A 20,172-nucleotide genomic window follows, 5' to 3' on the forward strand; every position below is an offset into this window, starting at 1 on the left:
AGTAATAATGCTAGATGCATTTCAGAGGGTGATTGCTACAGTTCTTTGTAAGTAAAGTTATTTTTGAGAATCATTATCCTCTTCTTGACACCAAGATTTTATGCAGCATGAAGTAAAACTTGGTTTCCACCCCTTAGAGAAAGAGGGGGGAAGACTTCAGCTGCAACATAATATAAAAAATCATATTTCCATTTGCACTGTTGTATTGTCCTTAATTGTCCTTATTGTCCACAACTACAGGAAAAGTTGACACTTTTTTTTTCTTTCTCTCATTTGAAACCACTGGAACTATCCATGCCTAGTTATTATTTTACCTCTGTCTGTGGAGCCCCTCCATGGATGTGAACACCTGATGGATGTGCATCCCTGTGCCTGGTTCTGGAATGACAGCAGTTACCCACCCTGTTCCCCCTGGACATAGGAGTCACAGAAGCACAGAATCAATTAGGTTGGAAAAAAAATTCCGAGGTCATTGAGTCCAACCTGTGGCCCAACACCACCTTGTCAACCAGACCATGGCACAAAGTGCCACATTCAGTCTTCCCTTAAACACCTCCAGGGACGGTGACTCCAGCACCTCCCTGGGCAGCCTGTTCCAATGTGTAATCACCCTTTCTGTGAAGAAATTCCTCCGAATGTCCAAACCTAAACCTGTTCTTAAGGCTGTGTCCCCTTGTCCTATCGCTGGTTCCCCGTGAGAAGAGCCTGACACCCACCTGGCTGCAGCCTCCCGTCGGGGAGTTGTGCCCAGCACTGAGGTCCCCCCTGAGCGTCCTTTCTCCAGGCCAAACACCCCCAGCTCCCTCGAGAGCTCCTCATCACACTTGAGCTCCAGATGCTTCACCCAGTTCTGTTGCCCTTCTCTCGATTCGTTCCAGCACCTCAGTGTTCTTCCTGAATTGAGGGGCCCAGAACTGGACACAGCACTGTCACCTTCCCGTGTCATCCTGAAGGGTCGGGGAACGCACATCGTGCTGTGAGAGGGACGGGTCAGCTCTCAAGACCAGGAGTGTGGATGTGGGACAGCGCGGGGACACCTGCACCCTGCCGGGATGGGGACACCCCCACCGAGAGAAAAGCTCCGCTGATGTGTCCCCTCTCCCTCGTCCCTCGCAGTGCTCCCCGCGCCCGGGGCCGCTGCACGGCGGTGCTGAGGGCGGCTCCGTCGCGGCCATGTTGAGGGCGGGGAGCGCGGAGGGCGCGGAGGCGGCGCCGGGGCCGCTGCGGGCGCGGCGCCTCCTGCTCCCAGCGCCCGCTGCCGCCGTCGCTCCTGTCGCTCCCAGCGCCCGCTCCCGCCGCTCCGAGCCGCCCGCAGCCGCCGCCGGCGGGGCCGCGCTCCATGGCGACCCCCAGCCCCTGCATCGTGGTGAGTGTGGAGGCTGCCGCCCGCGGGACGGGGGATGCTGGGCGCCGGGGCCGCTGTCCCCCGCCTGCCCCCCGAATTGGGTGATCTGTGAGGGAACGTGGGGGATGGCGTGTCGTATCGTGTGTTGTGGCGTGGCGTGTGGCGTCCCTGAGCGCCGGGAGCCGCCGCCCCACGGAGTCACCTTGAGGGCAGCCCCGGCCTCCCGGCGCCGGGCCCGGGGCTGCCCGTCCCTGCCCTCCCTGCCCCCGGCCGGGCGCGTCCCTTCCCGGAGCGGCCGCGGGTCCCTCGGGGTGAGATCCGGGGGGATCCGGAGCCCGAGGGCGGCGGGCATAGCCGGCGTTGGCGCCTCCGGAGCGAAGGTGGAAGAACTTCCCCCAGCGCGGCACAACTTCCTATTCCTGTTGCTGTTCGGGGCGTGCGGGAGGCTCTGGTCGGGAGAGCCCCACGTGTGTGAGCTGGGTCTGGTTCTGCAGCAGCAGCATCCTTTATATTTTTGCGTAATTGCCGCATCTGCTAAGGCTCTTAATGCTCATTTCTATTTATCGTTTTAAAGCAAGTGGCAGTGCTGATGAAGTGCGTGTCTGATGGCCGAGAGCTGTGACAGCCGCGAGGTTGCGACAGTAAATCCCTGCAGTCCATAAAAACCCTGACAAAACCTGTAGGAAGGGCCCATTCCCTTCCAGATGCAGAACGGAAGATTTAGTAGACACGCTCGATATAACGATGGGTCTGACCAAAGAAAAACCCCATGAGTTTTGGGAAGGACCTGCCTTATTTCTTAAAATAAGTCCTTGTGAACTGCAGGGACCATGAGCTCGAGCTCTGTGTGTGCAGCTCACACAGGGTCAGTTTTGGATGGGAGGGTGAAATAATAATGAAATACCCCAGATGAAGTACTCATTAAAGATTAATCAACAAAAACTCCATGTAAGCAGTTGTCTGACCACTGGACAGGTAAGTGTTTCCACAGGCACTGAAATAAGATTTGATTCCTGTAAGGGCACTAGTAGCCAAAATGGATCTTTAAAATGCCTGCCCTGGTGAACTGTCAGCACTAGCCTTCTGTTTTCCCTCTGAAATTCTTTTCCACCTAGTAGTTAGTGTTCAGCTACATAACAGAGAGGGAAGTAATTAAAAAACCACATCATTTTCAAGCTGCAGCAGGGTTAGGGTTCAAGGAAGACTCTGTTTGATGTGACAGTGTGCCCTGAACCTCAGCAGTGTTCGGTATCATTATGTATGTATGCTAATCCCTTGTCCTAATTAATATTCACTTGCCAGTGTTGCAGGCTGTTTCATACAGGGAGTTTGCCCATGTGGAACAGGTTGCTGAAAGCTTTAATTTCAGATTCTGAATGATCTTGAACCTCCTTGTTTTGGAAACAGTGGTCAGAGCAGAGTTGCTTCATAGCAGCATAACTTGGCATGCTCAAGTAGCTCTCTTGTCTTGTCCTGCAAACTGGCTCCTGTGTTTTGTTGTGATCAAGTGTTGTGGAGATTTGGAATGTGTCCATGTCAGAACCTCTGCTTGCTTAATTGCAGATACCAGGTTTTGCATTACACTAGGAAAATCAAAGGGTTTAAAAAGCTTATTTTTGCAATGGAATATAGAGTTTCAATGAGGTGTAGTAACTTCACTTTCCTGCTCTCCACTAGAGAAGAATGTTGTAGGACTTTCCTTCACACATTGCATTGTATAACAACTCACAATATTTCAAGTAACCCTTGTGAGCTCTCAGATTACACTTTACTCTGTGTTCAGTGTGACTGATGTTTTTAGAGAGGGGGAACATAAGGTGGTTATGATGAGTGTTGTGGGTTTGATAGGTTTTACTCATGGGTTTGATAGTTTTTACTGAATAAAGCAGAGGACTTGAAGTTTCTCAGCACAGACTTTCTATAAGTCTATGTAGAAATCTCCTTATTTCCTTTTCAGATTGGCGATGATGAACAAGGTTACGACCTGGATTTGTTCTGCATACCTAAACATTATGCAGATGATTTGGAAAAAGTCTATATTCCTCATGGGCTCATCATGGACAGGTTTGTTTGACTTCAGACAGTACATTGATTGCATGAAACTGGAATAAACACCTTCCAGTGATAATTTTGCTGCTTGGAGACTGTCTAAATAGATTACATCTAATTAGAGACTCGAATGTACAGTTAATTTTTATTTTTTTTTCTTGGCTTCTAAGAGTTTGTACATTTGCAGTCGTGCTATTCTTTGAAAATTGCTCATAATTATCAAGTGAAATTTTGTAGTATGTAGCAACTTAGGACTTTCTTTCCAGTGTTTCTTTGATATTTTACCTTCTTAAAATCTAACTAGAAGACGTTTTGTTGTGTTGGTTCAGTCTGAAAATATAGTCTCTTGAATTTCCATAAGATATTAATAAAAGTAAACTATTAATCACATCGTTTTTGACTCTCTCATGTGGATAAATTATGTCCAACTTTCTCCTGCCTTCCGAGAAAGATGTTATCTTCTGCAAATATCAATCTGTCACTTCTGTGGTTGCTGAAATCTGTGATGTGCTGTGCAAGTTTTATCTTGTGTGATCAGAAATGTGTTCATAAGCCTGCAAGACATTTTTGTTTTACTTTGTGTTTGTAAGTTGCTAATTTCCTTTATGAGGAACTGGAAGTTCATATAGAGGAAAAGAATTTGACAAAGTACATGTCATTAAGGAATTGACGTAAAGTTTCTAATGGTTGGCTTTCTCTGAGAAACCTGCTGTCAGCTGGCACACAATAAATGCAGACCATGCTTTCTAAAATAAATGGCAAAATAAATTTAGAAACAATTATTGCAGAAAAATGGTGCAGTGTTCTCTTGCTCTGCCTCGCTGGTATTGTATTCTGCTTTCAGGACAAGTTTCTGGCATTCTGATTTGGCAAATAAACATAAACTCTTCAGTTTACAATTTGAGAGTTTTCTTGCTTGTCAGCTGGTGAGGGCTACTGCCTTTGGGGTTGTGTTAGCTTACATTGCTCTTTGCATGGAAGCTGAACCTGTCTTTGGAAGGAAAAAACACACCTTCATGTCTCATATCTGACAGTGAAATAGTTTCATGGTGTTAAGGTTTGCTTTGGCTGCCTGTGACATAGGAAAACAAGCTCATTTGGCAGTGCTACTGTTGGATTAACCTTGAAAAGCAAAAGTTTGTTGACCAGTAACATGTAAAAGTGACCGAAGTGGTGGGCAAGTATTTCCAAGCCAAATGCGTTTCCAAGTTTGCTGCGTGTGTTTGCTGCTGCTGGGAGTATCAGACACTGCTGCTGTGATGAACAAATGAAATGTTATGACAGCTCACTCTTCCTTGGTTTTGTTTAGGACGGAGAGACTGGCACGAGAAATTATGAAGGGCATGGGAGGACACCACATTGTGGCACTCTGTGTACTCAAGGGTGGCTATAAATTTTTTGCTGATTTATTAGACTACATCAAAGCCCTGAACAGAAACAGTGACAAATCAATCCCCATGACAGTCGACTTCATTAGGTTGAAGAGTTATTGTGTAAGTATCTATGCAGTACTGTGCAATTTTTAGCTAAGTAGACTACAAATCATTAACAGAGGTGGTTTAATATTGTTACTACCATAATATGCTAATATGAAACAAATAGGAAAAAAAATAGGGGAAAAATAGAAAGAAAAATAGGGGAATTTAGAGTCACAAGCCAATTTACTCTTTCTCTGCCTTATTATAGAATATGTTTTCTTTTAGATCTTGTTATCTCCTCACCCCAGTAAAATCATTATGCTGAGGAGAGAGACCTTTTACATGTCCTTTACTTGTTCAACAGTTTCTTCTCTGCCCACAGCCTCATCTCTAAAGCTGTGCCTCTAGACTGGTACAGAGAAATCTCCTGCAACTATTATTACAAAAAATTAGTTCTGGGAGTTTTTATACGGCCCAGTCATCATTCTTGGACAGGATGACTTGCAGAAATGGTTCCCTATCTCATTTTTGTTTGGATGAACCAAACACTGAACAAAATTAGTTGTATTTGGCCATGAGTAAACACTAGGTACATTAATCTAGATAAGTGAATTAATAGCTTCTGAATACTGCATTACCTTTTCAAGACAAGGCATAGGTTGCCTTGGGTTTGGATTTTTAGAGAAATAATTTATTTTGATTCTGAACGCAAATATTCAACTTTTTAGGGAAACAGAACATCCTGTAACACAAGGTAACTTTCAAGTTTTACAGAAGGAAGCATGGGGTTATGTTGTGCAGGTCAGGGGAAGAAGCAGGTGTTTGTAAACACTGTATGATTTCCTACTTACTGATAGCCAAGTCTCATGTTTTTTGGGATTTCAGAAATTTATTCTTTTTTTCCCTAAGACCATCTATAAGATGGAAATAATGACCTTTTTTTTATTTTCTAAGTTCAGTTCAAAATGTTTGAATACATTGTTTTACAATGTTATGCTGTTGTTCTGTATCAGCAGCTTTGCATTGAAGTCAGGGTTACTTGTTACAGCTGTAGATCAGTCCCTATTCCAGCAGAAAAATACAGGTGACTGGATTGAAAAAAAACACTCTCATCCTTTGTTTTATTAAACTGTGAAACCTGAGATGGAATTATTTGCAGGCTTAGTCTGGGCTGTTGCAGAACTTGATAAATCCGTAATTCCTGTCAAGCTCTCCATTAACATGCTGTGAAAAAGGCAAGAACTGCATGGAGCTTTGGTGCAGTCTTTTTGCAGGACAAACAGCCCTGGCTGCCTGAGGCACACACACAGCTGCTTGTCCAGGGGTTACCTGGAGACCACACTTGGGTTTGCAGAGCACGAGGCACTAATTTAGTTATGTGCTTTAATGAGAGTGCAAGGCTGGGCAGAAGGGCTCGTGCCAGCCTTTGGTTGTGTCTCACAAGGCACTTTGTGCTTATGCACTGCGCTCAAATCAGCGAGGGACAGCAGTCTGAGCCTCTCTTCTGTGCCTCACAAAAGGGGAGGCTCCTGCCTCCAGTCCACTTCACCCCAACACCCCCACATGCCCATGTATTCTGCCTGTAAAAATGACAGAAAACTGAATGTCTCTATTATAGAATAGTAGGTTAAAGAGTAGGAAATTATGGCTTCTACCTGTTTTTTCTTAGAGAGGAAATTTTGTATCTTCTGCTTTCTCCGCTTAAGAAGACTTCCAATAACTTATTTGTTTAAATAATCAGTACAAAGACTACACCCTTCATGCTCACTACTTTCTAACTCAGGAAGAAAATACTGGAGAAATAGTTTGAAACACCTGAAAAAAAATCTCTGCTAAAAAGCAAGGCTGACATTTTACTGGTGTCCCAGGTGTGTTTTGGTACATTTCTTTGCTACAGCTGTTTTTGTTTATTCCCTCTCAGAACTACAGTGCCTTGATATTAATAGGGGAGTGAGCAGCAAAGTAAATTTTATGGAGATTACAATTGTTATTTTACTATAGAAACAAGTGGATGAGGAGAAAAGCAGAGAAATGTAGACAGAGAGCTATTGAAGTCAAATGTTTTCCTTGAGGTGTTGGCTTGAGGGCTTTTGATTTTGTCAGCCATTTCTATAAAAGAATGTTTTCTTGTTCTGGATGAGTGAGGAGCTGCTGTTATGTGATGCCTCCACTACACTATTTTTGAGCATTTCTTTTCTGTAAACTCACTTAGGTGGTTATTAATATCCAAATTTAGGTCCTTTAGATTGCATAATTTGATAGACTGGATAAGATTATCCTCTCATGGACATATATGTAACAGCTTGTCTGAGTCTTCCATCAGTAATAGTGTCAGAGTGCTAAATCTGCTCTGTAGTTTTGATCTGTGCTTTGCTACAGGAAGGGATCTGTGTTTAGTGGTGTGAAAAGCATCACAGACTGTAATGGACAGTTGAAAGTGGAGCTTTCAACTCTCTTGTTGCTGTCTCTGGATATGATTACTGGATCATGCTGCCTGCCTTCACACACTGGATAAAAGATGTTAAAAATATCCTGGTCGCATAAATCAAGCAGATGAACTTTTGTAATGGTTCTGTAATTGATGTAATTGAAGGTCTATTCTTGTTTCAAACTGATCATTTAATATTTACAAGCATATGGGTTTTTTTGTGTTGCAATGCAAAGTTCATACTGTACTGCACCCAAAATAGTTCTGTAAGAATACTGACATGATCAAGCTATGATTAAACTTTACTTGTAACTCCAGTTTTCCAAGTCCTTACAGATGAATTTTAATGATCTGGCAAGCTGTTAAGAAATGGAAATATAGTGTTTGTGATCTGGCTCTCAGTATTCTTGACAAGCAGTTTATTCTCTTTGTGTTACAAGAAGAATGGCTTTCCACTAGTCTCCTGCATTTAAGCATGGAAATGAGCAAATGTTGCTTGTATTGTCATGAAGGGCAGCCAAAAGACAGTGGATGTGTTGTGCTGTCACTGGCGAAAATAGGGATTTTTGGTGGACTGTGTGGTAAACTCTGGTTAGGCTGGTCAAAGCAGTATTCTGAAAGGTCTCTGCTAACCAAACCTTACAGCAGATAATGTAAGGAACTTAAAATGCCATTTTAAAAGGTGATCTTGGAGTCACTTGAGTCAGGAGTTACAATCTTGTAAAACTTAATTGTTTTTCAGCAGTGACAACAGGGAGGCAGTGGTAATAGTTCTAAACAGTAAAACTCTCATGTGTTAAACCATGAAGCATTAAAGTATAACCAGTACTGAACTTGAAAATAAGGCTCCTAAAGATAATTAAAACCTTGCTTAATGATTAAACAAATTTCTTGCCAGTGGAAATCTGGTTACAACCAATGTCAGAAATCTTTAACTGTTGTTTCACCTTTTTATTGCTCAGGAACTTAGCATGTAAATATGACATCTAATATGAACTATGAGACACTGTCAAGGTTTAAAGTCAATTGACTGAGTTTAATAAACTGCAAAGATTTGTGAGGCACTCCTATCAGCTGTTTTTAACTTTCCTATATAACAGTTCATTTAAATTTTTATCACAGTTTAAATTTAGTGAAGCAAAATGCAGTGTAGTGGTGGTGTACCTGTATTGCTGTTCAATTGTATAAGGACTAATTTGATTTGTTACCAATATTGGCTGTAAACTGAGCATAAGCTTTTCTGGTTATTTTTGTAGCTTATTGTTCTAAATAGCAATCAGTGCCTTGTTTGCTGGCTATTCTTGTTATGATTGCCTATTCTTATTCAGAATAAGACTTTCCAAAGCAATAAAGTTTAAAATGTAAATTACCAGCTATATAGTATCCTGTAGCTTGGAGACCAGAAGTGTTTTTTGTCCTGTTTCTATATCTGTAGAGAATGCATAGTAAGTCCTTGATTTTCAGATACATATGTGTATATAATGGTCACAGATGAGAGATGATGCCTCATCATGTGTTGATGCAAATCTCTTGTCAAACAGTCTTTAATCTGAAATACCATCTTTGAAGTTGATCACTTGTAATTTCTTTGTTCATAGAGAGATGCTGTTGTTTCCATGCTTCTGGAAGTTTTAATGTTTACTAGTTGTGTACTTCACAGTTTTGACATTTACTGCAAGAAGAAAATCAGTTTAATTCTTCTCATGCTAACGTTCACCCTCCTCTTTCTTAGAATGATCAGTCAACTGGAGATATCAAAGTCATTGGGGGAGATGACCTCTCAACCTTGACTGGAAAGGTACAGCTCTCTGTGTGTCTGTGTTGGTGTTGCCCTGAAGGAGTGGTGGGAATTCGTAGTGTAAGGTGCAGCCCACGTCAGGGACACAATTCCCCATGGTAGACAGTGACAAGAGGAGGAAATATGAGAATGTAAATTGTGAATCTGCTTTTCTCCAGTGATTCTGTGGAGATCATTGAGCCAGATGTCAGGGGTTAAAGCACCACTGCTCCTGCTCTGTCACAACACATCACTTCCCCCTTCTCCTCACACATAGATGATTTTTAAGACATGTATGTCAATGTAAAGGATGTAGGTATGACAGAATTGTACATGATTGCAGTAGGGCACTCTTCTCTAGAAGAATAGGAATTGTATAGACTCTGTTTTGATCTCTTTTGCATATATCTAGAGTTTTCAATGTCTGAATAATTCAAAGACTGTACTTAACAGGAGCTGTTGAGAAGAATCTCAGCTAATTGTTATTAGAGCATCAGAAATGTTAAACTACAAAGCAGTTGCTGTTACACATGTAAACATAAATATGGTACAAATATTTAACTGCACTGAAAATTAATTATGAAGATTAATAAGAAATCGTATGTTGTGTAGATACTAACAGATTTCTTTTTCTTTTTCTTTCTACCAGAATGTTTTGATCGTAGAAGTAAGTACTGTTTTACTTGGAAGTTCTAATGTGTGACAGATAAAAAAGTTCTAATAGAAGTTGTTCCTAAGCCAGAAAACCTAGTGTTTCTAGTTTCAAGGTTTCCAGCTTCTGAGTTCAGGCCTGAGTTTTGCAAGTGGTCTCTGAATAAGCTGTGTTTTGAATTCTCAAATTGCATTCAATTGCTATATTTAACCAAGAAAACATCCATCTAACATGGTTTGTACTTTCTTTCAGTTTTCTGAGATTTTTTCAATTCTAAAATGTCTAATTTTTCTTTCTTTTTTTTTTTAAAAAAAAAAAAAAGGTAGCCTAAAAAAGTGATACTAAGCATGTTGTTGTTCTGGGTTCAGCACAGCAAGCTAGGAGACTAAACTGCAGAGGTAGAAAGAGTATAAGTACCCCAAAATACATGAAAAACAGATCTAAGCCCAGCCTTCCTGTGTATAGTTTGTTCAGGGAATAGTTGCATAGAGAATGCTAATTCTTAATTGCGTTTTGCAATTGCTGAATTCCTATTCCTCTGTCTTGTCATGGTTCTCTGGGTTGATACCAGGTTCAGTACAGCTCAGTTTGATTGCCTGGTAGGTGCTGTTGCTTAATTCTTGCTTTCTTACCTCTATCTTGATCAACACCATTGCTAATGTGCAGCCAATGTCACTTTCCTTGAGTAAAATTGACAATTTCAGGATAGGGAAGCAGCAGCAGTAGACAGGAAGAACGGATGTGCAAATCTAATAATGTGTTAAGGCTCCAAATAATGGAAATGGCATGTTTGTAAGCAAAGAAACAACTGCGGCAACTGATTCATCAGCCAAAGGAAAGGATGTTTCCTCTCATAAAATGTGTTTCTATGTATTATTTTCCTAATTTGAGAAGGTTATATTATTCCACAGGAAGCACATGCAGTTCCAAAACGCCTACCAAAATAGTATGTATACAGCAGTCATTGTGTCATCAGTGGTGTCGTTTGAAGTATATTTTGCTTCAGCTAGACAGATGTGTTTAATTATGTATCTGCTTCACTTCAGATGAATGTAATCCCCAGATTAGGTTAGTTTCTTATTTTAGTGAATCATCTGTCCAGTGACTCGTCTTACACACTCAGATATGAACACTTACTGATCACCATTTTAACTGTCAAATGATAAAATGCGCAAATTACAATGCAATTGTAAATTTGATGTCATGAGCGCTAGGCTTTTCTTTACTGCATCCCTTTAATGTCCAAAAATAATCTGTACAAAATGAAGATTCATCTCCAATAAACAGCTCATCACACAACAGAAAATTAGTAATAGGTTCTGCTTTTCTCTTAGGACATGGAAGTAGCTGTTTATTTACTAGCTTTGATTTTCATCTATATATCTGTACATCTTCAACTTCTCTGGAGTTTAATGATTAAAAGCATTGAGTGTTAATGGTAATGCTGACAGGTGCTCTGTTGAGTTTGTTGTTTGGTTTTTATTTTAATTGGGAGTCATGGGAAAATCAGCTGAAACCAGAATATTGCTGTTTCTTTGTTGTCTGCCTCCTTTACATCAAATAGATTTGATTTTAGGCTAGGGCAAGGACTGTCCCTCGAAAGATAGTGTGATTGTTTGAGTCTAAATGAGGCAGCCATTTCTGGTGCTTCAGTTTCAAGCCATATTTTTTTTTATTTTATTTTCTGTTTACGTGTGCAGTGAATGGGATTAAAATGCCATGTCAAAATTTATTTTAGCGTGTTTTAGACTTCAGAACTGCACTCAGACTTCCCTGTGCAATTTTTTCAGGTATTTCTTGGCTCTGTAAAGTAAATTGTACTCCTTTTCCTTTAACTCTAATAATGAGTTGTTCTGCCTGTTTTTCCTTCTTGCTTTTCTTCCCGTTGAATACTCTGTAACTGAGCTCAGCAGCGAGACTAACATTACTCTTATCATACTCAAATTAAACATTATCTCATTGCTGCAAGGAGCACAAGCCATAAAATATCCAGAAGGAGCCAAGAAGGTCATTGCAGTAACTGCTTGTTCAGCAACTGCTTCCAAAGTCGTGGTTATCCACAACAATTAAGCACTCTTGTTAATGTGTGTGATCACTTTATCCAGCGTGGTTGCATAAACCCAGCGCTGTGTTTCATGCCACCTGGATTTGGTTGTGAGCATTTTTACATGCTGTAGTTTGCCATATTTTCATGCTGCTGTGGATGAGCAATTTTGGATGTAGAAACTTGAAAGTGCTACTCTGACATGTTTAATATTCTGTTTTACGTGAGTGTTTTTATTTTCAGGATATAATTGATACTGGTAAAACAATGAAAACGTTGCTGTCTCTACTTAAACAGTACAATCCAAAGATGGTGAAAGTAGCCAGGTAAATGTTTGATGATTATTTGTGCTGGTTTTCACCTTAAGAAGGTTTAAAAAAACCCCAAACCAACAAGTAAAAACATAGAACACGTTTCCATGGAAGAGAAACAGGAGGGAACATTTCTGCAGGAGTCATATCTGATGTTATATGTTGAAGTCACTATTTGTTTAAACTCCTAAAGCACTTTTGCATGTTATAAGCACATGTGTATGTGAAGGATACTGGAAACACTGTTTTTTCCACTCATTGCTGGAAGAATTCCTGTGCTTCAGAAGGGCATAACTTGTGCATGCCTGGAACACCTCTTGCCTATCATCTTATGGTAAGCTTTGTGGGCTTTTACCACTGAAGTCCAAGTTTAGAAGTATCTAGAAGAATTTAAACATTTTGGTATTAAAAGAAATACCCTCTCAAGTTAATAAACACAAATTTAGTTGATAAATATAGCCTTTAAGTAAAAGGGAGAATAAAAAAAATAGTGGTTGTCACTTACCTGTATGTAGTGTCTCTCCAAAGATGTTTGTTTCTGCTGGCCGTATCTGCAGCTTCACTATACTGCAGTGGTGTACCTGTGCAATGGAGACATTTTTCTATTTTTTCTTCTTTAATTGTGGAATTTAATTAGTTTGCACACTAATATGAGTGAGTGTGCAGTGTGCATAGTGTAGCTGAGCTTTAGAGGTCATTCTGTGAGAGTCACCCAGCCATATGCTCTTTCCAGGCTTTTCTACTTAGTTACACCTTTAATCAATTCATTTCAAAACATTTCATAATTAAGTAAGTTGCAACCAACAAGAAATGTTGAGGATGATATTGTATTATTAACCAATATCAACATTCCTCCTGCTTCTTTCTAAATTGCATCTGTTGCACTGCTATGCTGTGCTTGTGTATTTTTTAATAAAAGCATAATGATTGCTGGGGATTAGAGATAAAGCAGAGCTGGGTGTAATATCTAATCTCTTGTGTTGCCATAACAATGTCAAAGCAGTTGTTAGACTTACCAGAACAGCTCTTCTTGCTGATAATCTGGAGGTGACCTGCTGAAGGTGAGGCCATTGTGGATTTTTCCCTGGCTAGTTTTTAATATGTGTCACTGAAAAGTGTTGCAACACTACAGTGTAAAAATATCATATCATATTGTTAATATCATATAATATAATTAATATCATTTAATATGTGCAAAGACCAATTTCCTGTATTTTAAACCTCTTGGGTTTAAACCTGCCCAAGGAAAGACCTGACCAGGTAAACATGAGCATTCTAGATAGGACTATATTCTTAGTTGCTTCACTTCTCTCTCTTCTATTGTTTTTCTTTTTTTGTTAATTTTTTTGGTTGTTGTTTTGTTGTTGCTGTTGTTGATTGGGTTGGGGGTTTTGAACTTTATTTTTTTGGTTTGGTTTGGGGTTTTTTTTAGTTTTCTATTTATTTTTTTTCAGACAATTAAATAGTTGTAGTAGGGAGATGTGAATTAATGCTAGTACTGCTTGGGTGTTTCTTTCATCAAATTCTACACCAATTCTCAAAAATTAAGTCTCCCAGCTAGAAGTTTCATGAACTAAAATCAAAACTGTGACTGTGGCAAATGAAGCCACATCTTCAGTGGTGATCCAGGAGGGAAGGGGGGGTCTGTGTTTAGTGTACAGAGTTATGCTGGTCCTGTTTGCATTCAGCCATCGACCACTTTTTGTTTTCCTCTTTGTTTCCCAGACAGACAAATGTCAAGCCTGTGGGATTGTGCTCTACTGAATAATGAGCAAATCAAACTAAGCTAGCAGGGCATTTCTCTCTACCACAGTATTCCAGCTTTGTAGCTCCCTGCTTTTTACCCCTTTGTCTATTAAATCTAGTATCCCCTGATCATCAGAATCAATTACATTTTCTTTATGGGGGTAATTAGTGCTTCCAGTGAAAACCAGTTAAAGAGAATTTGCGCAAGTACAATTGAGGTTACATTCAAGCAGATGAACTTTTGCTTCATAAAACTTAGGATTTTGTTGGTCTTTTTCTTGGGCCATATCCCAGATTGTTGCCTCTTTACCTACAAGGTAAATTGCTGAACTTCCTGAAGTTCCTAACATACTAACATACAAAATCCCAATAAGCTAACTTTTCACAGTGAAAATCCATCCAGGTAGTGTCTCCCAGCCTTTTCCTTGCAGACCTATTAGTTAGCCTTAAGGCTCTGAACCATTTGTGATTCTGGAAAGTTTTGATTTTTTCATTATGATCTTTTGTACCTGCAAGAAAAAGAATGGTTTAAAATATGTGTAATTATGCTGTCAGTCATGCACACTTAGGCCTAACTTAGCTTCTCTGTCATAAAAACAGTCTTATATATTTGTACATGGTGCTTTTCCATATTTCAGTTGTACATTAATTTTATTTGACAGCTTGTTGGTGAAAAGAACTCCTCGAAGTGTGGGATATCGGCCAGACTGTAAGTGACTTTTGACAACCATTTTTCTTTATTGAAAGTATGTCTGTGTATCATGTACGTTTTGCTCAAAGTCCAAGGATGTTCCAAACAGGTTTTTACTAATTATTCTTGATAAAGTTTGCTCTTGTTTAGATAATTTAAATATTTGGAATGTATTTTGAGACAGTTAATCAGAATTTATAGCATTTGCATTTTATTATATTGTAAATCAAACTTTGATATTTTGGTCTAGGTTACATGTGCAAAATTCTCTCAGCTTGCATGTAGTCAAATGTTTCACTGCTGGATTCACCTTTTGACACTTTTGGGAGTGATTTGTGTGCCTTAGCCTATCCACCTGATAAAATACCTAAACTGGCACTGTTATGTCTGGGTATCTGAATTACTCCCTTCTTGTCCTCTGTCTATCACAAGACTGTTAATGAAGGAACATCCACAGCAGACAGTGGTAAGAAAGTGACAGTCCTCATGCCTTGGGCAGGGCTGTGTGTTTTAGCTGTGTTCCGGAGGCTGAATTCCTGTTATTTTCATTATGGAAGTGAAGTGAATTGAGCAGCAGAATCACATCCTCTTCCTCCTCTTTTCCAAGGCTGTACAATGCTCTGTAAGTGAAGCTTTCTGAAGCTTCATTGAGGTGTTCCCCTCATTCAAGGACGCCCCTCATTCCTGGGATCTCATTATAGGCTTAGCTGGGCTAATGGTGCCTTTGGAGCATCTTGCAGCAGATGACTTGTTTTGCCATCTGTCCCCAGAGACAACCTGTCCTGAGCAGGACATGTGAGCTCTGAAGGAGACAACAAGGCAGCAGTGGCTGGGCCTCCATTTTATCCCTGTGTTGTGAGGCCCAGTAAGTATTAAACATCACCTTAGTTTTTCCAAAAGTGCCTGTAGCCTTTTATTTGAATTGCACCCTTTATCTCAGTTTTCCTCACTGTGGCCAAGGAGAGAAAAAAGACACAGCTTTCCTGCTCGGGAGTCTTTCATTTTAATGTGTGGGGAAAAGCACTTTGGAAATTTTGTATTTTAAATAATTTAATTACTCTTTTTGGTCATTTTATAGTGACAGGGTGGACTGGTACTGCCTGGCAAAATGTCCTGCTAGAGCTGTTCAGACGATCTGGAATGGTTGCTGTCCTCTTTTTAGGCAGATTTTTTGGGAGATAAAAATCACAACCAAACAAAAAGCATCAACAAACCAAAGCCAAAAGCAAACCCAAAGCAGCCAACCCACACTTGTTTCTGAAACCTGCAAATGACCCTTCCTGCAGCCCTGTCTGGAGTGCAGGTCCAGCTCTCAGAGGTGCTGCCTCTGGAATCATGCTGTGAGGGGGACTTGTGTTGTGCTCACAAGTCCACTGCTGCTGCAATGGCTTTTCAGGCATCTAGGAAGTGCCAAGTAGGGTTGGTAGTTTTGTACATATTTGCAAAGTCAGAGGACATTTTCAAGGAATTTTACATTCTCATATTAATATCCTGTCAGTAAATTTAAGAGCTTACATTCATTTCTTGCAGACTAGCACCAGGCAGCTGTGTGAGAACCAATAAATGCATCTTATTTAATTTCCTTTAGTTGATAAATCAACAAAGTTAAAGTTGTAAAATAACTGAAATATTAATCTGAGGGTACTTGAATAGAAGAAATAAAATTAGTTACAATCTATAGCTATAAAATTCCTTATCATCTCTGTAAAAAGGTCTAGTGAACTCTAGGAAGTTCTTTTTCTAACACACTGGTAATTTACGGTCTTTTTCAGTTGTTGGATTTGAAGTGCCAGACAAATTTGTTGTGGGATACGCCCTAGATTACAATGAATACTTCAGAGATTTGAACGTAAGTAATTTTTCCCGTATGTTTTTCTCCATTTAAAACTGGGGAGGAGGAAGGAAGGGAAATCTCCTTACATCATTCTCCCTGCCCTGTAAATCATGCCTCATGTTCTAGTGATGAGAACAAGCCTGAGAGCAGCAGGGCAGTGTTTGGAGCTCTGATCAAACTAAAAACTTATTTTGCTGCATGCAGAGTGGAGGCTGCAGAGCTGTCAGCTTTGAAATAATGTGAAGTTTGTGTGAAGTTTCTTGTCTCACCAGATGCCTGCAGCAAATAAGTGCATTTATTTAGTTACATCAGAGTTATAGAAGAGAGATCTGGGAAGCAGTTAAGAAGGGCTCACATTATTTTTATCATTAATTCTTCATCTAGGTCTCACCAGACCCAGCAGACACTGTGTGGGACAATTAGGAGAGAAGAAGTCAGTGTTGAGATTTTTGGACCAAAAAAAGGTCTAAGATTTTCTGCATAAACAGTGTCAGAAGATCTTTCCTCCTGAAGTGTGTACAGCACACTTGTGTTGCTTTCAGAAGCTTGTTATTGATGTCAAATCTTGGTCTCTTAGTTTACTTTCCTAACAGGAGCTTTTTATTTTATTTTGTTTCAGCATATCTGTGTGATCAGCGAGACGGGGAAGCAGAAGTACAAAGCATGAAAGCAGAGTTCAAGTGACAACAGAGCTTTGAAATGTTTTGTTTACTGAGTCCTATCTTTCACAGGCTTCAGCTCTGGTACACCAGCTACACTTTAGAATACCCCAGCCCCATTGCCATATGCTTACTGTAATTTATTGCATGTACAATATAAGAGCTCGTCTTGTTCATTTATATTTTAGAAATGTAAACAATTAGTGCAGTTCTGCACTCCTTATTTTGATTTGCACTATGACTCTACCGACTATCGCTGCCCCTGGTTGGGTTGTGCTGTTTGTGAGCTCCAGAGTCTAACTCTTGCAGTGGTAAATTGCTTAAACCTCATCAACCCAGAACTGAAATAGTTCAAGTACTGTAAATGTAAAACATTTTATGATAGGGAAGTCTATTAGTAATATTTTTAAAATCTGTAATTTAAGTTTTATATTTTAATGCACAGATGTGATTGTGATTAATGGATAGTTGCACCTTTGGGTGTTATAAAGCATGAGGAGCAGCCAGTTACAGTATCTGTAATCTCCAGGGGGCTCATCCAAATCTCCTGGAGTTGCCTTATTGCTGTAAAGGAAGTCTGGGTGAAAAGTGTGTTTTTCTTTTTTCTTTTTTTTTAAAGATGGAATGACAAAACAGAATGTTTAAAATCTAATTTTAGTTGAGCTGCCTATTTCTGTTAGATTTTATTTCTTTAAAAATATCCATCAGTCTGTGGAATTGCCTTTTGAATTTAGACAATTTTAATATATTTGTGGAGAAAAAAAGTATTGTAATGTTTACTTTATAAGATCTACAAGGCAAAGTACTTTAAATAAAGGCTGTCTCTTTAAAATAAGCCCCAAACAGCTATCCCACTCATTCTGTATATTAAAGTGCTCTTGAAATTTTCTTCTCAATAATATTTTTTGTAACTGCTTGTGACAGTGAAGGCAGACTCTACATTTGTTACCTTTGTAGAGCTTTTGGTTAATGCAATCCTGTCTAAGACACAGATGATAAAAGTGCTATGGGAAGATCCTGAAACAATTGCATCTTCTCTAACCAAACCAGATTCCAGAGTTGAAGTAACAGTCCTTTGTTCTGTCTTGGCAAAAATGAAGCGTAGAGGTTCTATGTCCATGAAACATACCCATATCCATGTGGGAAAAACCCACAAAGAAACACAAGCATTTTGTAAGTAATTGTTTTGGTTTGTTTTGTTAGCACTTCTTTTCATGTGGAGTCCAATTCTGAACATGGCAGCCCAGCTCACACCAGTGTTTGTGCTGTGCTTTTTGGTTCTTGTACTTCTGCATGTTGATTCTCCCACCACATCCTCGGATTTAATGCTGCTCAGTGCCTAATACACAATGGAGTTTTTGAAAGATTCTGTTTTGAATGATTTTTCTGTGGTTTTGAACTTTGATTCTGTATTTTTCCAAGAACTGCACACTACTGCCCATCCATGGCTTGCTCAGTTACAGCTGACCTAGTATTAATGATGGTAATAGCAGACCTAAAATATAAATTTACACAATGTAATTCACATCACATGACCACATTTCTGGGACATCTGTTTGTAAATTGGAATTACCTTTAACAAATATTAGAACGCTGATCATTATTATACTGCAGGCTTTTCTTCCAGTGCACTACAAAGTCTGATTGTATTTCTGGATTTGTCTTAAATCACCTTTGTGTATCTGCCTGTTCAAGAATTTGTTGCAATAATATGCAGTGCCTCTTCAAGAAGAGGAAATACCCTGTCTCCTGAAAGGTTTTCCGGTCATGGTTAAGGCAATTACTCACGTGATGTGATTTGGGAAAGAGAGGAGGGGTTAAATCATAACAGGAGGTTTATCTTTCAAACTGTAGCTGGAGTGAGGAATTCCTGGTGGCTTGGGGGACAGGGGTTGGAACTGCACGGACTGTGTGGTCACAGGAGAGGTTTGGGAAGATGCTGTTGAGCCACACTGGCCCCAGGGATGATGCTGGGGCAACACAGATCTGCTTCTATCACACCACCTGTGTCTGATGGAAATGGTCTATACTTAAAATCTTACTGAATGCTCCCACATTTCAGGTGCTGTGCAACAGACACAGAGGTTTTTTCACTTCACACAGGTGCTTGTCAGATCAAGTCCATCACCACAGAGAGATTCCTTATTCAAAAGCTTTTGTTTGAAAATTGTTTAGATAAAAGGTTACCTCCTCCCTTACCCTTGCTAGGATAGTTCTATCTACTGCAGCCTTTCACAGCAGCTGTGTGCACACAACAGGAAGATAAATCCTCACTTAAAAAACATTGAAACTGCTACTTTTGAAATTGTTACTTTTTATTTGGTAATTTTAGTTAAAAGACTGGGGGTTTAGTCATACCTTTGCAAGTTCAACACCAGCTTTATACGACCCAGACATATATTGTTAAAGCATTATGAAAGCACAAAGGAATATCTTGTATTTCAACATTTATGTGGCATTTGAAATTCATTAGAGTTCCACATTTTATGAATCACAAATGTATGCTGGAAAAATAATTTTGAATATTTATAGGCTTTGCTACACTGTCTCTCCCTGTGACATCTGGCATTTCTGTACATTTTGGTAGCTGAGACAGAAATGCGATGAAAAGTCTCTCTGTGAACTGAGCTCGCACTTCACTCAGGGCTTTTATTTTTTGCAATCCTGGTTTTGAAAACTGAGGCATATAAGGATCTTTGAGCTGCCTTGTAATTGTATATCCTGACTGATTAAATGGTGGTGTTTCATTGTCTCTTATGCTACGACAATCCTGTCAAGCAGGAGCTAATCCAGCAGCGAGGAGCTGACAGTGCTTACACAGGGCTGGTTAGGAGTCATTAAAGGACTGTCTGCCCTGCCCAATGTCTGCCTTTCATTCCTGTGCAGCAGGTTGCACCTTGCAAGATCAGATCTCCACTCTTGGCAAGCACCTTCATAAGCTGAGACACTGTGGTCTGGTTTTTTCTTTCTTTTTTTTTAATTGTTCTAGTATTTAATTACTCAAGCAGATGTAGTTTGATGAGTATTCTGACAGGGAAAACACTTGCATCTCTGTACAGTTGCCAGTACCCAGTGAGCTCTGCAGCACCAAGGTGAAGAGGGTAGGGCCAGAAAAGCACAAAGATTCAGCACAATCCAAGAACTGACTGTGAGGGTTTTCATCCCTAGAGAAGTTGAGAGAGGGGTCGTGCTGGTAACTGCCAGGTGATGAAAGCCTG

General features: G+C 40.0%; 1 protein-coding gene across 1 annotated transcript; it reads left to right on the forward strand.

Annotated features, from left to right (window-relative positions):
• Nucleotides 1–1,172: 1,172 nt before the first annotated feature.
• Nucleotides 1,173–18,318, forward strand: HPRT1 (hypoxanthine phosphoribosyltransferase 1). The gene is made up of 9 exons (XM_086851010.1): nucleotides 1,173–1,366; nucleotides 3,303–3,409; nucleotides 4,704–4,887; nucleotides 8,973–9,038; nucleotides 9,667–9,684; nucleotides 11,957–12,039; nucleotides 14,433–14,479; nucleotides 16,234–16,310; nucleotides 16,915–18,318. The coding sequence occupies exons 1-9, from the start codon at nucleotides 1,340–1,342 to the stop codon at nucleotides 16,960–16,962; spliced, it is 657 nt and encodes a 218-aa protein (XP_086707136.1). The 5' UTR covers nucleotides 1,173–1,339; the 3' UTR covers nucleotides 16,963–18,318.
• Nucleotides 18,319–20,172: the final 1,854 nt, after the last annotated feature.

This window comes from Cyanistes caeruleus, chromosome 14 (assembly GCF_971803275.1).
Source record: "Cyanistes caeruleus chromosome 14, bCyaCae1.hap1.1, whole genome shotgun sequence".
Lineage (NCBI taxonomy): Eukaryota > Metazoa > Chordata > Aves > Passeriformes > Paridae > Cyanistes > Cyanistes caeruleus.